This window comes from Eutrigla gurnardus, assembly GCF_963514095.1.
Source record: "Eutrigla gurnardus genome assembly, chromosome: 16".
Lineage (NCBI taxonomy): Eukaryota > Metazoa > Chordata > Actinopteri > Perciformes > Triglidae > Eutrigla > Eutrigla gurnardus.
Window position 1 is genome coordinate 16,407,736 of NC_139927.1, and position 17,518 is coordinate 16,425,253.

At 41.5% G+C, this 17,518-nt stretch overlaps 2 protein-coding genes across 2 annotated transcripts in view; both read right to left on the minus strand.

Annotated features, from left to right (window-relative positions):
- Window positions 1–412: 412 nt before the first annotated feature.
- Window positions 413–6,780, minus strand: mfsd4b (major facilitator superfamily domain containing 4B; the record flags this gene model as incomplete). Its single annotated transcript, XM_084030651.1, has 4 exons — window positions 6,272–6,780; window positions 4,357–4,525; window positions 2,192–2,308; window positions 413–1,710 (listed from the first exon to the last, which is right to left on the minus strand). Exons 1-4 carry the CDS (start codon window positions 6,557–6,559, stop codon window positions 413–415), a joined length of 1,872 nt encoding a protein of 623 aa, XP_083886777.1. The 5' UTR covers window positions 6,560–6,780.
- Window positions 6,781–9,557: 2,777 nt separating this feature from the next.
- The window catches only part of slc16a10 (solute carrier family 16 member 10), a 41,680-nt gene continuing 33,719 nt past the window's right edge, over window positions 9,558–17,518 (minus strand). The window contains exons 4-6 of the mRNA XM_084030653.1: window positions 16,029–16,172; window positions 15,097–15,325; window positions 9,558–13,789 (exon numbers count right to left, since the gene is read on the minus strand). Coding sequence (XP_083886779.1) covers window positions 13,560–13,789; window positions 15,097–15,325; window positions 16,029–16,172 — 603 coding nt within the window. The 3' untranslated portion in view covers window positions 9,558–13,559. The remainder of the gene's footprint in view (window positions 13,790–15,096; window positions 15,326–16,028; window positions 16,173–17,518) is intronic.

Genomic DNA, 17,518 nt, shown 5'->3' on the forward strand with positions numbered 1-17,518 from the left:
AGGTGTTTATGGAAGAAGCTGGTTTATGACGCGGTGCATTTTACGTACCGTCTGAGAGAAATCATTACTTAATTTCTACAACCTGAGTTTCCGTACAGGTGCACAAATTCTCTAATCAAGTTTGTTTTTGAGTTCTGCATGGGAATCGAACTGATTCGTGCGACGCAACGGTTCTAAACGAGATCCCAGATCCTTCATCATCCAGGAGGAGCTTTAAAAGATGCTGCTGAGTCATCACGCTGTGTGCGTGTGGACGGTTTATAAGCTGCACAGGTTTCGGTCAGTAGTCTGTGATTCACTGCACAGCAAAACCATCGGCTGTTAATAAATATTGGAGTTTTCAGCTTCTGGACAACCTCGAGGCTCTTCGAGTGTTTAGTGAGAGAGGAGCAGCACTAAGGGGGAGGAGGTTTCAGTCTCTCTTCTCGCGGTCCAGAGAGAGCTGTAGTTTGCGTCTGGGAGAGTCTCCCACCAGTGGCGTGGTGTCCAGGAATGAGGCGCCACCTAGTGGCGCCTGGGCGTGAGAGGCAGAGGAGCTCCCAGTTAGACCAGTGATGTCGGGAAGAGAGGAAGCCTTGTTGGGTGAACTGATGAGACTCGCCGCATCATCCATTTCAATGACCTCGAAGTCTGCGTCGTTCCACTGGTCAGCCTCGTTGTCCAGCTCCTCCTCCTCTTCCTCGTCATTGGCTCCTGAGTCCAGCAACGCCTGACGGTATTCGCTGTCATCCGCGTCAGGCCGCCCCCTGACACGGGGCTTCCTGCTCTGGCCAACGGGGGCTGAGGCGAGCTTGTACATGACCGGGAAGAGGATGGAGGTGAAGGTGGCCGTGATGAGCGACAGGTACATGAGCAGGGGCTGGTCGTGGAACTTCCCCAGCAGGAAGCCGACGAGAGCAGGAAGCACCATCTCCCCCAGTGCCGCCCCCACCACAAAGGCCGCTGCCGTGTGGCTCGTCACCGTGGTGTACTGCTCCACCCAGGAGATGCCGCTGGGGAAGGTGGTGGCCATGGAGGCTCCGTACACACCAGTGCAGACCCACAGGGCCACGTTGTCCCTGCTGAAAAGGCAGAGGAGCAGAGAGGACACGGTGGAGCCCACCAGGCTGAGCAGGATCATGGTGCCCGGGTACATGCAGGCGGCAAAGAAGATGGCCAACCCCCTGCAGGCGGCGAACGTCGCCCAGAACAATGAGTTCAGCCCGGCCGCCTGGGACTGAGGCATGTGGACAAAGTCCTTGGCGAAGGTGAAGATGAAGGAGCCGTACGCCACCTCGGCACCTACGTAGGCGAAGAAGAAGAAGGAGAGGAGGACGATAAGAGCTATATGATGTTTGGCCACCAGGGGCTTTCCCGATGACGCGCGGGCTTTGTCATGTGACGTGCTTCTGATCGAATAGAGGATGAAGAAGAGGAAGGCGATGAGAAACACGAAGGAGCCGATCACGACGTAGGCCCACATGGATTTGAGGGTGCTGCTCCTGCTGTGGACGTAGCGGATGACCGCATGAGGGCCGAGATCTTTGGCGCTTTCTTCTGCAGTTGTGGAGTTGGTCAGCATGACGTCCGTGCTGCTGTTGCCATCAGGCCCAAACAGCAGCTTGGCTATGATGGGAGACGCGAAGGCCCCGGCTGCGAAGCTGAAGTGCAGAGCCTGCATGTGAGGGCCCGCCTGCTCGCCCCACGTGTTCAGGATGAGGACGTTCCCACCTGATGGACAGAGGAGGAGAACATCATTAACATTCATCACGGCTGAATGATGGCCGTCCTAATCCTGCAGTGTTTTCCTTCTTTTTTGCTCTTTGATGGACACAGACTGGTTATAGACATTATAATAAAGGCACTTTCACTAAAGTACAGAAATGTCGAGCTCAGCAGAGGCCTGAACTACGAAGCAAGTTCAACATACGCAGAGTACCTTTTAATTATCTGGTATAACTACTAAAAATCATGAAGCAGCTGAGAAATGTACCGCCCAAACAAATTCAACTAAACTAAACTAAACGAGTCACAAGTGCACCTGTTATGTGTAAGATCTGAAGTAAATAAATAAAATCAACGAATGATACCTGTAAGACTCCAGACATCAATCTTCATTAACTCATTGAATACTGTTATTCATTCCACTAGCTATGATGTTTCACTCCAGGTAACCTAAAATATTTGCTCATGTATTGTCGAGTTGTCCTACCTGTATCCAGAATGCCCATAGAAATCCCAATACAGGACATAAGCCCAGTGAGGAGCAGAGCCTGTTTACAGAACGGGATGGCACACATTCCAACGGATGTGACCAGCATAGAAAAACCTGGAAGGCAAGAACAACCAGAGGAACACAGTTCATTTTTAGTAGGATATGTGGTGTCAGTCTGAAGAACCTGTTATTTAAGCTAACTAAATTAATTAATCTTTCTAAAGTCATAGTCTAGAAAGTCCAATAAAGTCATGAAAGAAATCATAGTATAGTTTGTTGAAAAGTCAAGTCATAGTGTCTAATATGTCATAGTATAATATATTATAAAAAGTCATAATATAGCATGTTGAAAAACAGTATTGTATCGTCATAGTATAGTCCATTAAAAGTCATAGAAAAATCATAGTATAGCTAAAAACGTCATAAATTCATAGTATAGCATGTCATAAAACGTCATGGTAAAGTATTCATGACAAAAAGTCATAGTATAGTATATTTAAAAACGTCAGAAAAAAGTCATAGTTAGCATATAAAAAAGTTATAGTATGTCAAAAAATGTTTTAAAGTAATAGTGTAGTATGTCAAAAAGTAAAAAAAAAGTAATAGTATAGTATGTCGAAAAGTAAAAAAAAATTATAGTATAGCATGTTGAAAAACGTCATAAAAAAAGTCAAACTGGAGGAGCCAGGATTCAAACTTCCTTCTTCAAATTCTTCCAATTGGAGGACGACTCACTCTACCTCTGAGGCACAGCCACCCAAGTATAGAAAAAAAGTCATAGTATAGCATGACGAAAAAAGTGAAAAAATAGTCAGTGATGTCAGAAAAAAAATATATATATATATTAGTCATAGACTATAGTATGTCAAAAAAAAGTCATGACGAAAAAAGTCATAGTATAGTATGTTGAAAAAAGTCATAGTATAGTATGTTGAAAAAAGTAAAAAAAAAAAAAAACTATAGCATGTGGAAAAAAGTCATAGTATAGTATGTCGAAAAAAAGTCATAGTACAGTATGTCGAAAAAAGTAAAAAAAAACTATAGCATGTTGAAAAAAGTCATAGTATAGTATGTCGAGAAAAAGTCAGTACAGTATGTCGAAAAAAGTTAAAAAAAAACTATAGCATGTGGAAAAAAGTCATAGTATAGTATGTGGAAAAAAGTCAGAATAGTATGTCGAAAAAAAGTCAGTACATTATGTCGAAAAAAGTAAAAAAAAACTATAGCATGTGGAAAAAAGTCATAGTATAGTATGTCGAAAAAAAGTCAGTACATTATGTCGAAAAAAGTAAAAAAAAAACTATAGCATGTTGAAAAAGTCATAGGATAGTATGTCGAAAAAAGTCAGTACAGTATGTCGAAAAAAGTATAGCATGTGGAAAAAAGTCATAGTATAGCATGTCGAAAAAAGTTTTAGTATAGTATGTCGAAAAAAGTTTTAGTATAGTATGTCGAAAAAAGTTAAAAAAAAGTATAGCATGTGGAAAAAAGTCATAGTATAGTATGTCGAAAAAAGTTAAAAAAAAAGTATAGCATGTCAAAAAAAGTCATAGTATAGTATGTGGGGAAAAAGTCATAGTATAGTATGTGGGGAAAAATCATAGTATGTCAAAAAAAGTCATAGTATAGTACGTCGAAAAAAGTAAAAAAATGTATAGCATGTTGAAAAAAGTCAAATTCTGATTAATGTACACAACTATCTGTGTATCGTATGTCTAACAACAGTTTTGTTCACATGCACTTTATGATTTCACACCTCTGGTTACTTTACATGTCTAAACTGCCCAGTGTTTATAATGGGATTTATTCAGGTCTTTCCTATGTGACTCCATGAAGTGGATGGAGCTACATAGTCCAGCTGTTATCAACCGTTTCATATTTAAGACTAGAACAAAATCGCAGCGCAGGCTTTCAGGATACAGTGATCAGTAACTATCAACTTGTGTATTTAAGCCAGCATGAACATCACCGGTAAAAGCCACTGCAATACATGCGTGTTCAACACTCTCTCACACATTCACTCACCCAGCAAGCTCTCCTGAGAGGAATATAGCCAGCCAACATGTCCAGCAAAAAGTCAGAATCAAGTCCTAGAATAGCATGTGGAAATGATGCCCATGCTTACACCACACCACGTACAACACACATGGATGAAGGTTTACCTAGCAGGAGGTTGGGGTCCATGCAGTCGAAAAGAACGCCTCCTAAGAGGGAACCACAGATGTAGCCCGCAGAGCGGCCAACGAAGATGTAAGAAATATTGCTGATGTTCTTCTTCACGTTCACGGCCAGGTCCTCGAATGTGGGGCCGAGAACCGAGATACTCATCCCCTGGAAAAATCAGCAGGAGTCACAATGAGAGAGTGAATTCACTGTGCTCGACTTTTTATAAATATAATAATTAAAAACAGAAATAAATAAGTCAACCAAGTGTAAAAGAAAGCTTCTCAAAGGACTTAACATTGGTCTCCTGAATGAAAGTCCTGAGAACAACCCATTGACTCACCATATTCATCGCTCCTTATACTACTACCAGTATTACTACTGCTACTACTACTAAATCTGCAGCCTCAGTAGACTTTCAGCTAGTTAACTATATCGCTAACTTGAGGAGCATGTTCAATGCGGCCGTGTGTAAATAGCCGAAGAGTTGCCACAAGACTATTCTCACTGCAAATATTCACGTTTTATGCTGCCTTCATGTGGTATCGGAATTATAGTAAATACGTGTTGCCGACTCTGAAAAACATGAACAAGTCTACATCATGAGTAGTAAGCTCTTCGGGTAATTCTCTATTTTTAACAGGGCAACAAGTATTAAGCCCTTTTAATCTGTTTTGTAAGTACACTTAACACGATATAGACCAATGCTATTTATAGTTCCATCCCTAACACATGGACTAATAGTTAATTATTACATAGCTTTGTTCAATTAGTCCCGACAACAAAGCACTTGAAGGTGACATTGTGAAAACTGACTTTTAACTTTGACTACTACTAAACTGTTTCTTTAACAACCACCAACGATGTTTGTCAGAAACAAACAGACAAATGGACATGAATGGGTGTGAACCAGGCCTGCATGTGTACTTTTCTCTTTACTGATCCCCGTGTAAATGGAGAAAGGAGCATTCTTGGAGTAACTACCTGCCGATGTCTGTCGGTAATCTGATGCAGAGGACGTGGTGGAAGAGCAAGTTTTACAACTATGTAAATCCCGTGTGCAGGATCCCTAATCACACATCTTAACCAGCTGGATATGCGAGTTCCTCCTTCCTGGAGCAGCAAATGTACAGAGACATTACTGACCAGAGGTGGGAAGTAACGAAGTACAAATACTTTGTTCTAAGTACTTAAATAGAATTTTATGATATGTGTACATTACTTTAGTGTTTATTTTTCTTTTCCACCCTACATTCTAAAACAAATATCTGGACTTTCTACTAATATTTTATTCTTATTAATATGAGGCGAGATTAAGTTAGAAAAGTTTGTAGTAATGCCCTTCATAGGGATACTTTTTACTTTAGATTTGAGTACATTTTAGTCCTTCAATTTGATACATTTTGAGAACATTTTTGTCCTTCAAGGTGATACTTTTTACCTTAAACTTTGAGTACATTGTCCTTCAAAGTGATACTTTTTATTTTAAGTATATTTTTGTCAATCAAAGTGATACTTTTTATTTCATAATTTATACTTTTAGTACATTTCAGAGCCTGTACTTTACCCACTTTTACTCAAGTAAAGTACAGTACTTTTACCAGAGTCTTTTTGAAGTATCTGTACTGTACTCTGTAAAACAGGCAACTCAAATAACTGAGGCTTTGCAGAAACAAGTCGTTCCACTAAGAGTAATAATCTACTGCGTGTTTCTCTCTCATATATGCGCGTTGCCACCTTGTTCCGTGAACAGGTGTTTGATGCTAACTGATAAGAGTAACGTCCTCAGCTAGCTAACGGAGCGTTTGCTTTATCGCGACTAATATTGAAACTGCTTGTTGAGGAACTCTCGGGTACATTAATGTTTATATAAACCACCACACGGACTTTTTAGCGTCCACTCCCAAAACGTACCAAGCCCAGGAAAGATGCGCAGAGCGCGAGGGTGACCATCCAGCGGCCGCACGCTCCACATCCGCCCCTTCTTCCGCCACCGACCACTTCCACCCGGTCGCCGCGTCCCGGTTTCGTGCCCCTCTTGGCCGCCTTCAGCGCGCTCCTCGGCCCTCTCCCCGTGTCCTTTCTCTTGTCAAACAGGGTGTCCTCCTCCTGCTCGTCGTTGTCGTCCTCTTCGTCGTCCATGCTGGCGAAACGGACCTGCTTCTTGATGACGACGGTGTCTCGCACGGCGGACAACGACATAACCTGTCGGTTTAATCAACGCGACTTGCTGACGGTGATGTTAGCTGTCAGACCGCCGTTAACGGACGAGTCAACGGAGACAACGTTTGATTGGCTGTCGGTACGCGTCCCGTTTCTCAGACGGAGCCGGTCATCTTTAAAGCCCGCTGGACGGTTCAGAGGATGCCCGCGGTCCGCCACCACCGAACGGGATCCGACCACCATACGCCGACAGCGGACGCGTAGTTACTGGGTTTTTGCAAAGATCGTCTATTGACACGGAGGGTCATGCGGGCGACGCGCCCACCAAATGACGCGGCGAACGCATGCGCAGAACCACATTTCTATATATATATTTTTAGTTATGATTTAGTAATACATGGGGGTATTATTAGTCGCTTAGTGTGTTGACTGCTATTTTTCTATTCCCGGTTCTGAAGCAAATGCTAAAGTGCTTTAAACTTGCATTCTAGCTGCTGGCCACCAGGGGGTGACTCATTGAAGTCAATTAGAAATTACCCTACTTCTCAACTCATATTTTTATTAGTTAATTGTCTCAATGTCTAGTGTCAAGTCTTCTTCAATACAACATGATGTTCATTTAGTAAATTATGGTCCATTTCGAGTCAAACAGACCATAAAGCAGGGGATGCTTTAGGGCGGGGCTACCCTGTGATTGACAGGTTGCTACCAATGCAGGTAGCTTCTAAGATGACTGCAACACTTAGCTGTAAAGTTGATCTTGAATTATGAAGCTAACTTTGTTAGATTGAACCTGATACAGTAGGGTTGGTCAGATCCAAATATGGTCACTTCCTTTCACTGATTGCAAAAAATCCAAGATTGTGACTATGCCCACTTCTTAAATAGAGTCTGTGGCCCAATCCCAGTGTCCCCCTCAAGGACCCACGGACTTGGATGAGCGTCTGTTAAGTCCCTGAGGGCTGTCCCACCGTCATATTGTCAGGTCCATAAGGACTCACTGTCTTTTAGCGTTGCAACGTCAAACACAGGATTACTGGGGGAAGCTGGAGGAGCACATCAAGTGTGGAATATTACATTTACACAGAAACATTAACATTAATGATTAAATATGGAACATATAACACTTGAAATCATAAGAATGTCATAGGCTGCAAATCAGGTTTAATCATCAACCAGCGAGCACAAGTGGCACTGTGAGATGACAGCAACACATAACTTCCATGCGTGATTCCACCTGTCTGTCCCTGGCCAAACAAAATGAAAACTCACCCAAACACACGTGTTCTTTAGTTTGGATTCACTTACTAATTAATTCGCCACAGTTTTAACGGAACAATACCTGCGACACAAAGCCTTTCCATTAACGACACGGCGAAATACTGCATATATCAGCTAATTCAGACGGTCGTTGACGTCATTAGCGTCCTGAACTCAAAGTAGAGTGAGACCTCTTCACTTATTTTCCCTCTCTGATTCAGCTGACGCGTTAAAAAAAAGGGTGGCATGGCGGCCTCTAGTGTTCAAGAACACTGTAGTGCACTCAATGGTATATTTGTTCATACGTCATAAAAAATAAAATGGGAACCATGTCCTCGTTTAACAAAGAAATACCACATTTTGATAAATATTAGTACATTTAGTGGAACATGATGTACACTTGTTACTATTGCACATGATGTCGTGTAACAAGTACCTTTGATATAGCCTATACATTTTAATATCAATTACTTACTAGCAAAGGTATAAGGTAAAATATATTTTATATGAGTAGGCCTGCATTACATTCATTTTAATAATAATATTTTTATTCATATATTTTTTCTCTATATCCTTTGAATACTTTTTAGTGATGAATTAGTAGAAATAATAGTAATACCACGTTGCCCTCTGTAATACTGGTTTATAGTGATTCATTAAATACTTTAATCCTAAAGTGTTATTATAATATTTCTGTCAAGTTTAACTTTGTTCCCATGAAAACATAAAAATATATTTTAAAATTTTATTCACAATGAAAACTGGCACTTTTTTGTGTCCCAGCAGTTTTGATTCATGCTGTTCAGACTTGATTTAACAGCAGGTGCCTTGATAACTACTAATGTGAGCGCTGGATGAAACAAACAGCCACTGTATGCTGTCTCACACACGCGCACACACACACACACACACACACACACACACACACTGTAACTCTAGCTCTTGTTCATATAATAATGTAATGTTTCCTGTTCCATAACGGACCATAAATTCACACGTTATTTTGGTGGCCCCCCTGAATGTCCACATGTTCATTACCTCCCAGGCCGCCACATACATTGGGAATATTTGTCCCCTGAGTTCAGCCCCCCTCAGGCAGCACTTCCTCTCAGACTTCTCACAAATCCTGCTTCCTTAAGAAAGATGGGCAACCACGACTGGGGTCAAAACCAATAAAGCATGTGAATGGGAGAGAGCTGGGTACCTGGGATTTCTAGGGGAGCCACAACTCTATGAACAAATGTCTGAGTGGGTCAAGACATCATAAAAACCAGCTCATTCATCGGCGGGAGAGTTGAATGTTTAATGTTTTGATGTTGTAAAATACGTTTATGTTTTTGCTTTGAACTCTAAGTCGACCGTTTGTGTTTTTTCTTGCATGTTGTAAAATGGCAATAAATTAACCTTGAACTATGTTCACTTGGCCTCAGCCGACTCCACAGTCTACAGCGAGATTTTGTCTGTTTATAGATGTGTTTTGCAGCGTCGGCCCTGGCAACGCTGGTGAGACTGTTCATCACGTCTACTCATGACTAACAGTTCTCGGCTGCAGTGTGTCTACTTTTGTAAATACAAGTCTGTTTTGTTGATAATGTTGGTGTAACAACAGAAAAGAAAGCGAGGCTATTCCATTGTCGCCACGAGAGGGCGCACTTTCACTGAAAAAAACCCCTCTGTTGCTGGCATTTTGCGCCCTAGGGAGCACCTGTCACCTATGTGACACTGTGTGAGCTCAGTGGTGACACACTGTAGCCACCTAAAAGAAAAAAATCAGGAGAAAGTCACAGTTTTTTTTACTGTCTTGAAAACGCTGAAATCTGATTGTGTTTACATAATATTACATTGCATATACTGTAGTTCACTACACATCCTGCAGCAGATAGGAAAGATAGAACAAAAATATTTTAGTAGAAAACATTTGGGTATAACAGGCATTAAAACAAAACCAATACATGAAGAGAAATTAAGACAAAAATGATGCTAAATTGGGATGAGAGAAGCGGGTATCCATTTCTTTGGCGCTGCAGGAATAAATCTTCGGCTGTACTTGCAGCATAAAAACCAAAATGCATCAAGCCAGTGGTTTGATTAGATGCGAGAGGCGAAACAATTACAGCAAATTCACAATAAAATGCTACAAACATCGGGGAAGCACTATGACGGAAAAGAGAAGAGAGTTTCAAATGAAAGGCAACAGATGTGATTTAATCCTTACAAAATAATAATAATATATATATATATATAGAGAGAGAGATTTAGTGGGGAGTAAAGATGTAAATGCTGTTGAAGTTTCTCAAACAAAAGAAAAACACAAAAAAAGGCATTTCTGGTTCTGAGCATCAAGCGCCTCATGAAAGAGCAACGTTTTTGGACGGCTAGATCATTTTCTAAGACTGTGTAGTTTATTTGCGCTGCTCAAACATGAACGCTGCTCTACTGGACTCTGACGGAGGGACGGGTGGAGGTAGAGAGGCCTGCAGAGGGAAAACAAACAAACAAACAAACAGAGAATTCTAGTGTCGGCGCACTGTTTATCCAAAAAGTGTGTCGTCAAGGGCGACGGACTGATGAGACTTCCTAGCAAGTCTGCACAGTTTCACTGAACACTGACGCCTGACAGCTTTAGGGAGACGGCAATAAAACACTCTTAACGGGCCATACCAGTGTTACTATGACAACAGGTCACTGTTGAATCTGGACACTGATTGTCCAGATTCAATAAACGTTCCAGAATGTAGCTGAAAATGTTTGTCAAGGTTCCTTAAATTCCTCCTTCAAGTTCTTGTAAGGAACTATTTTTCCAGGCGTAATAACATTCGGCTGCTCTCTTGGCTCTGTTGTGATCGACAGCTCAGAGGGCGGAACCAAAGTATAAAGGAGGTCAACGATTGGCTGAAAGTTACACCTCAGGCTTGTGAATTTCAGACTCTCCATATAAGAATGCTTTTCCACTTCTCCCAGTACGTCTTCCTCATATTCATACTGGGACATGTTGGGAAGCATCTTCTTCTCTACATGAATCGTGGATCATAAAGCAGTATCTCATAAAGGCTTGTTTATATCAACGCTTCCTGGTCACAAAGTTCAATCAGAGCCAGCCAGAGAACTTTTGACCAATAGGATGCAGCCGTGGGAACATGTGTTCCTTGTAGAAGAAAGTAAAACGAGAGTGCTCGTTAATAAGACAGTTAAAACAGATAAGCTGAGCTATAAAGTAGACACTGTAGACACTGATGCCCATGTGTTGAAGACTAGATCTCTGCTGATGGAGAGAAGTCAGCATCAGACTGGTATGGTCCTTTAAGCCATTTCTGTACATTTTGGTCTCCAGCAAATGAAAACAAGGCATTAGTTAAATGCCCATCGCAGCATGACATTCTCCACAAAATAATAAATACATCATGAAAACACAGAACAAACACCTTCCTATTAAAGGGTAATGACCCGGGAACAGAGTTAGAACTTCCCTACTGACGGTCACCTAGTCAATGATTAGTCAAACTCACTTCTACTTAGTCTCTCATATTATAGCCGTTTTTATAAAGTGGCGAGGGACTACTTGTGCACCGGTACTTTTATACACCAGAAGGCGTACGAGGCACGACTTCATAAATGCATTTCACACAATGAAAAGTTTGTGCTTGAAAATATTGGACCAGATTTACAGAGAAAGAAAGAAAAAAAAGACATAAAAACAGTAAAAACAGGTCTCACCGCTGATCATTTTAAAAGAAATACTGCTTGATGCCAACACTTCAGTCAATTAATACACACACAGAAAACACAATGTGGATTTGTTAATTATGAATCAATGTTTAGGTTCCTAACTGGAAGCTGGTGCTAAGATTTCTTATTGTTGGAGGAATAACTTGACATTTAAAGAAATACGCATACATCCCCTGATTATATTCAATTTTTTGTAATATTATATTTAAAAAAAATAATTATTATAATTTTTATATTCATGCTCTTGATTTTGCAGCCTCTATTCCGTGCCGCACCACAACTAATATTTTTTTACATTCTTGTTTTGTTTTGTTTTTTTCACCGATGAGCTCAAACATGAATTGAGCTTTCGAGTCGGTGGATTTTTGTTTCCGGCCAACCTGCTGGTTTTATACGTCTACAGGAAACGAGCACCGCTGATTTTTCTCGTCTCGCTGTCGGCAACAAAGACAATAAGCACAATTGCCCCCCCACAAAAATTATCAAACAGCTTTAAAGATATTAACACTGATGAGGTTTCTGAGGCACACAGTTCGATTGCAAGCCTCCCTTTGCATGAATCCATCACAGTACAATCAGGGCCTGATTAACCCTCTACGGGGGCCCAGGGGGCCTGTTGACTCCTCCATTCCTCTGACTCTATTGTGTTTGTATTAGTTGATAATCAGAATTTGTTTTTGAGCCACTATTTAATGAAGGAATACATGCAGCGTAAACTTAATATAAACAATTAAGGCCATAAATGTGGATTTCATAGATATACTCTGCTTTAGTTCCGACCAACTAATATGTAATTAATCCAGGGTTCCCACTCAAAGTCAAGTGTCAGATTCCCTGACTGTTTCCTGACTTTCACTGACTAAAAAGCTGAATCTCCACGATGTAATGATGATGAAAACAGGCTGCCTAGTGTTGAGCAGACAAACAGCAGCCACAGTGTTAAACCCATTCATTTGTGAGCTTTAAGAACAAAACTTAAAAGTTTTCACTGCTTGGAGCACATCTATTGTGTTATTTGTCATTGATGAGTGGTAAATGGGCGCTGAAAAAAAACAAGTTCCCATGACAACCACTCTACGAAATTGTGGAAACTCGTGAAATAACCTGGTAAAGAAAAATTAAATTTTGGTAAATGGCTACTAAAATTCCCTGATATTCCCTGACTTGGCCCAAAAAAACGATACAATTTTCAGACTTTCTTATCTGGAAAATACTTTTTAAAATTCCCTGATATTCCAGAAATTCCCTGACCGGTGGGAACCCTGTTAATTACCAAAAGTTAGTGAGCGAGGAGCCTTTAGTAGGGGGGTCCAGGTTGCTAATCCATCCCGCTGTATAACAGATGAGACTCCCTGGATCCAGCCGGAGGAAGCTGCTCGTCTTGGGAAGAACACAAGTGTTTCAGGCAGGATGTAAAATCATAAAAGCTGCTTTTACAGCTCAGACGATCCCGAAGCTTCACACTGTTGTTGTCCCTTTTAAAATATTATGAACAGATTAACCCTCAGACGATGTTTGCAATTTTGGCTTTGGGACGAATTAGCGGACGACTTTGCACTGAAGCAAAACAAAAATGGGGACGGAGGCTAAGTCAAGTTATGTTCCCACACGTGACCGGGTTCCTGTTTTGTATCATCCAATGTGTGCGCGTTCTTTTTATGCCCAGTTCCTACATCTAAATACATACGGCGGTGTTGAAAACTGAAGACGAAGAATGGCCTCGAGTCCACCTTTCCCTTAAAAATGACAGAGACACTGGCTAAAGACGTGCATTCATAGTGAGCACGGCAGGTCTTCTTTCCCTTGTATCAAAACGGAAAAGAAAAGGTGCCGTCTTCCTCAATTTCCATTTAAAACTTCAAGTTTGCGTGTTGTTGGATTAGTCCAGTCAAACAATCACAGTTCTTCAGGATCACATTCATGTTAAACTGTACTTCGACTCTATCTGATATGTTTCGTCACTTTGGCATGTTCTCCGACTGAAGGCCGTTACAATCTTACTCATCCTGCGTGTCAGTACTCAGAGCCGAGTCCTCGCCCAGTCTGCCTTCGCTCAGAGGACCGACTCTCCCGTCTTGCTTTGTGCGTCTTCCTGGGCCTTCTCGTGCTCCATCATCTTCTGGGTGACGTCCTGCTCCTTGTCCAGGCCCTCCTCCTTCTCCCTCCTCTTGCGCCGGGCCTCCACCCAGGGAATCAGACACAGCAAGGCCCCGCCGAAGATCGGGGGGATACCCGCCAGGTAGAAGGCCACGTCGTAGCTGCCCAGTCGGTCCCTCAGGAAGCCTGCGAACGGGAAACAGGTTGCTGTTACGACTCCCAGCGGTCGAGTTTGACTTGAACCCTCATTTAGAGCATCTATTCCACTGGTCCCGACCCCCCAGGGGTCACCAGGGGTCGCCAGGGGGCACATAGACAGAATACAGACTACATAACAATTTGCATTCACTTGACAAAAAGAAAATACATGAATATCTATTTCGGAAATTCCAATCATTTTTAATTGAATCCAGTTCCAGAGACAATGGGAGATGCTTGTTTCATTAATCAATATAGAGGGTGTTGTAATTAGTTGTCAACAAACTAAAATAGGTTTACTGTTAATATTACTATTAATATTAATATTGATATTGTTAAGATAGAGGTGACAGAATGTTTATAAGAAAGACTGATTATTAAGTCAAATGATGGCTAAAGAACCTGGTCTATTAACCGCTGGAAAAAAAGAAAAAGATTGCCACAGCTAGCAGACGTTTTGCCACAATACATCCTTCTTTTTCTCTTGTGGTGAAAAAAAGAATTCATAACTGATACAAATACAGCAACAAAGAGGACCAAATAAACACTAGGTGGAGCTAAAGACCTGTAAGTGTGATAATCTTTAACTAATAATCATAATAAAATTGATTTTATATTTCTTAGTACTCAAAGACGCTTTACTCTCACTAAGAGCTTTATTAAATGTGCATTTTCACTATACTGAACTATAATGACAGCACATATCACACAAGCAACATCTCTTTATATGTTTTTGTTGTTTAGTGACACTTTTACTGTCAATATTTCCCAATACTTGTTTTATGACTTATGTATCTTAAAATATATTTTTAGCATTATTCCCTTTTTTCTTTAACAAAATCTATATTTTTTTTAATAGAAGATCTTATAAAATAAAATATGTTTTTCTGCAACCTGACACTGATATTTGGCCTTCTGGTAAATTATGAATGAGAATGATATGATAATTGATCATTCTGGAAAGCCTTTACAACAGAGACAGATACATGATTTATTTATTTAAAGATGGACAAAATATATAATGAATATTGAGAGCTGCTCCACCTCACTACCTCCCTTTCTCAAGAGGAGTAATATTCATGCTGGTGCTGTGTACATAAGCATTTCCTGTTGTTGCGTAGACGTGGTGGAATAAACAACACAGTGTAATATTCAATTGATCTCATCCTTTTCTGGCTTTTCCTCCACAGAGAGGTCAGAGGTCAGAGATCTCTCAATGGCCTATGAAAAGCCTTCAAATGTACTGAGCCAGACTCCGATGTGATGATGCTGGACATTCACACAGACTGCATTACCTGCGATGGGCGGCCCCACAGTCATGGGCACGGACATCAGGCCCAGCAGGAAGCCGATGGCCTGGGAAACGTCCTTGTCGCCGACCAGCTCGAAGGCGATGGGGGCCATGATGCAGATGAAGCAGCCGTCGAACAGCCCCATCAGCAGGCACACGGCGATCAGCCCGCCGAAGATGTTGCACAGAGGGATCATCATGGACATGAGGCCGATGACGAGGAAGGACGTCACCTAGAAGGACAATATGGAGGTTTGTAGTCATAAAAAACACGCCTAGTCCAGCGTTTTAGTATTACATGATCATCTCCATGCTGTTTCAGAGGAACAACTGAAATCACATTCAGTACTCCCTCTTTGTAGTGTAAAATAATATCAATGATTTTATCCGTGGAGGACAACAAAAATGCAATTTCAGTTGAAATATTTTGAATATTGGCATTAATTGGTGACGACAAGCAGCTTTAATATGACCAAATTAGCTTTCAAAGGCTTAAAAGGTATGGTCGTACTGAGGGATGGGAGAATCCTGATGAAAAAACACTCACAATAAATGGATTGTGATGCATTTTTATTATCAGGATAATCATAAATATCGTCACGAGTGACTTAAAAAAGCTGTCTAGCACACTGTCCTTTTAGAGAAGTGAAAAACCACATCAAAATATGTGGGTTCTCCAGACAAAATATTTTTTAAAAGGCTCACACAATCTTTCCATTTTCAATATGTGCCAATTTATGCACAAATAATTTATTTAAGATTGTTTGATTATTTGTTTCATTTCAGATGTTCACTAAAAAACAATGTGTCTTATCTGTGATGCAATATAAGTATTTGTTTTCTTAAAACGTAAAGGGATAACAGCATGATGATTATCGGGATAACCATAGTGGTTAAAGCACCGAGGTTCAGCTCAGTGGAAGGCCTGGCACTGACCTGCAGGTAGACCTTGTTGACTCCCTGAACGTAGTCCGCCACCCTGCCGAAGATGAGGCGGCCCACACCGGACGTGATGCCGATGCACATCAGCAGAACTTCTTTGTTGGCGTCTTTTCCAAAACGCTCCTCCACGTGTTTCATCTGGGGGAGAGTTAAGGAAACAGATGAACGCAGCTGTCTCACTCCTCTAAACCAGCGTAACAAACTGGAAAAACGGAAAAAAGGAATGTGAAAATGCAGGAGAGGGGCTGGAGATTAGTTCGGCTTCATATATTCAAGAAGTCTCTTGAAATGAAGTGTGACAGCTGGTCTTTGGAACATGGCAACCCAGTGGTTGAGGTGAGTATGTAGTATGAATCCACAGTGTAGGAAGTAAAGTGTTTTGAAAGGAGAAAAAGCTGTTCCTGTTTAGTAATCCAGCCATCCAACCAAATTCCTCAGTATTTATAATGTTCTTCATTGAGAGTAGCGACGTCAAAGCTTTGTGTTTTTGTCAAATGCTTTAAATGACTAAAAGTCAAGTCAATTTGATCTATATAGCCCAATATTATAAATCACAGGGGCTTTAAAGGATTACTTTTCCTCACTCAACCGGCGTCACCATGAATTCTGAAGAAAAAAGAAATGAAAGTTCTAAATAGTACATTTTCAGCGAAGACTGGGAACTTGGACCGTATATGAGAAGTGGACGTAGTCATGGTAACGTCACCCATTGATTTGTGGACTACGGTTCTGGATTTTGGCCGCCGTCATCTTGGAATGTTTGCGTCCAGTGAAGGAAGTGACCATATGTGTAGTTATTCCACTGCTCTGTACGGTATCAGGTTGTTATTGCTACCATGCCACAGCCTAGTACTCATCAGCACCCTTATCCAACCCCCCCATATTTCAACATCTCTTTTATCTTCTGTTGTAGCTGTGAGGGAACGTTAGATTCCACTCCAGGCTGTTAGCCCAGATGTTCTTTTTCCACATTATTTGCTGACATGTGTCCCTCCTCCTCTTACCCCCCAAAAGCACCAATCTGTGAGGCCCAGAGTTCGAGAGCCAGTGAGAAAAGAGAGGCCTGCTGTGTGGACTCCTGCCAGCGACGTCTACCTCCAGGCAGGCGCAGCAGTCCTGCTCAATGGTTCAGTCTGTCTGCTGCCTTTTTGACTCCCATGAACCCCCAGGTCCCACATCCATCTACAAATATCACCCGATGATTAATCATCATTGTCAATACGCCACAAGGGCATGCTCTGTGCTCAGGAGCGTTGGTTGGAGGGGATTCCCGCCAACCACGATTCTGCAGGCAAACAACTGGAGGCTCGGCAAACGCTAAAATGACTACTCCCTCTAAGTTTATCATTTGCACGCTGAGCAGTGGGTGGCAAATTCATAAAGAAGGTCACTTGAGGCTCCTGATCTCCCTCTGGTAATGGAAATGGACTGCTGTGTTCGTTTTTAGCAATTTAAGAGCAGAACCCTTTATAATAATAGACGTT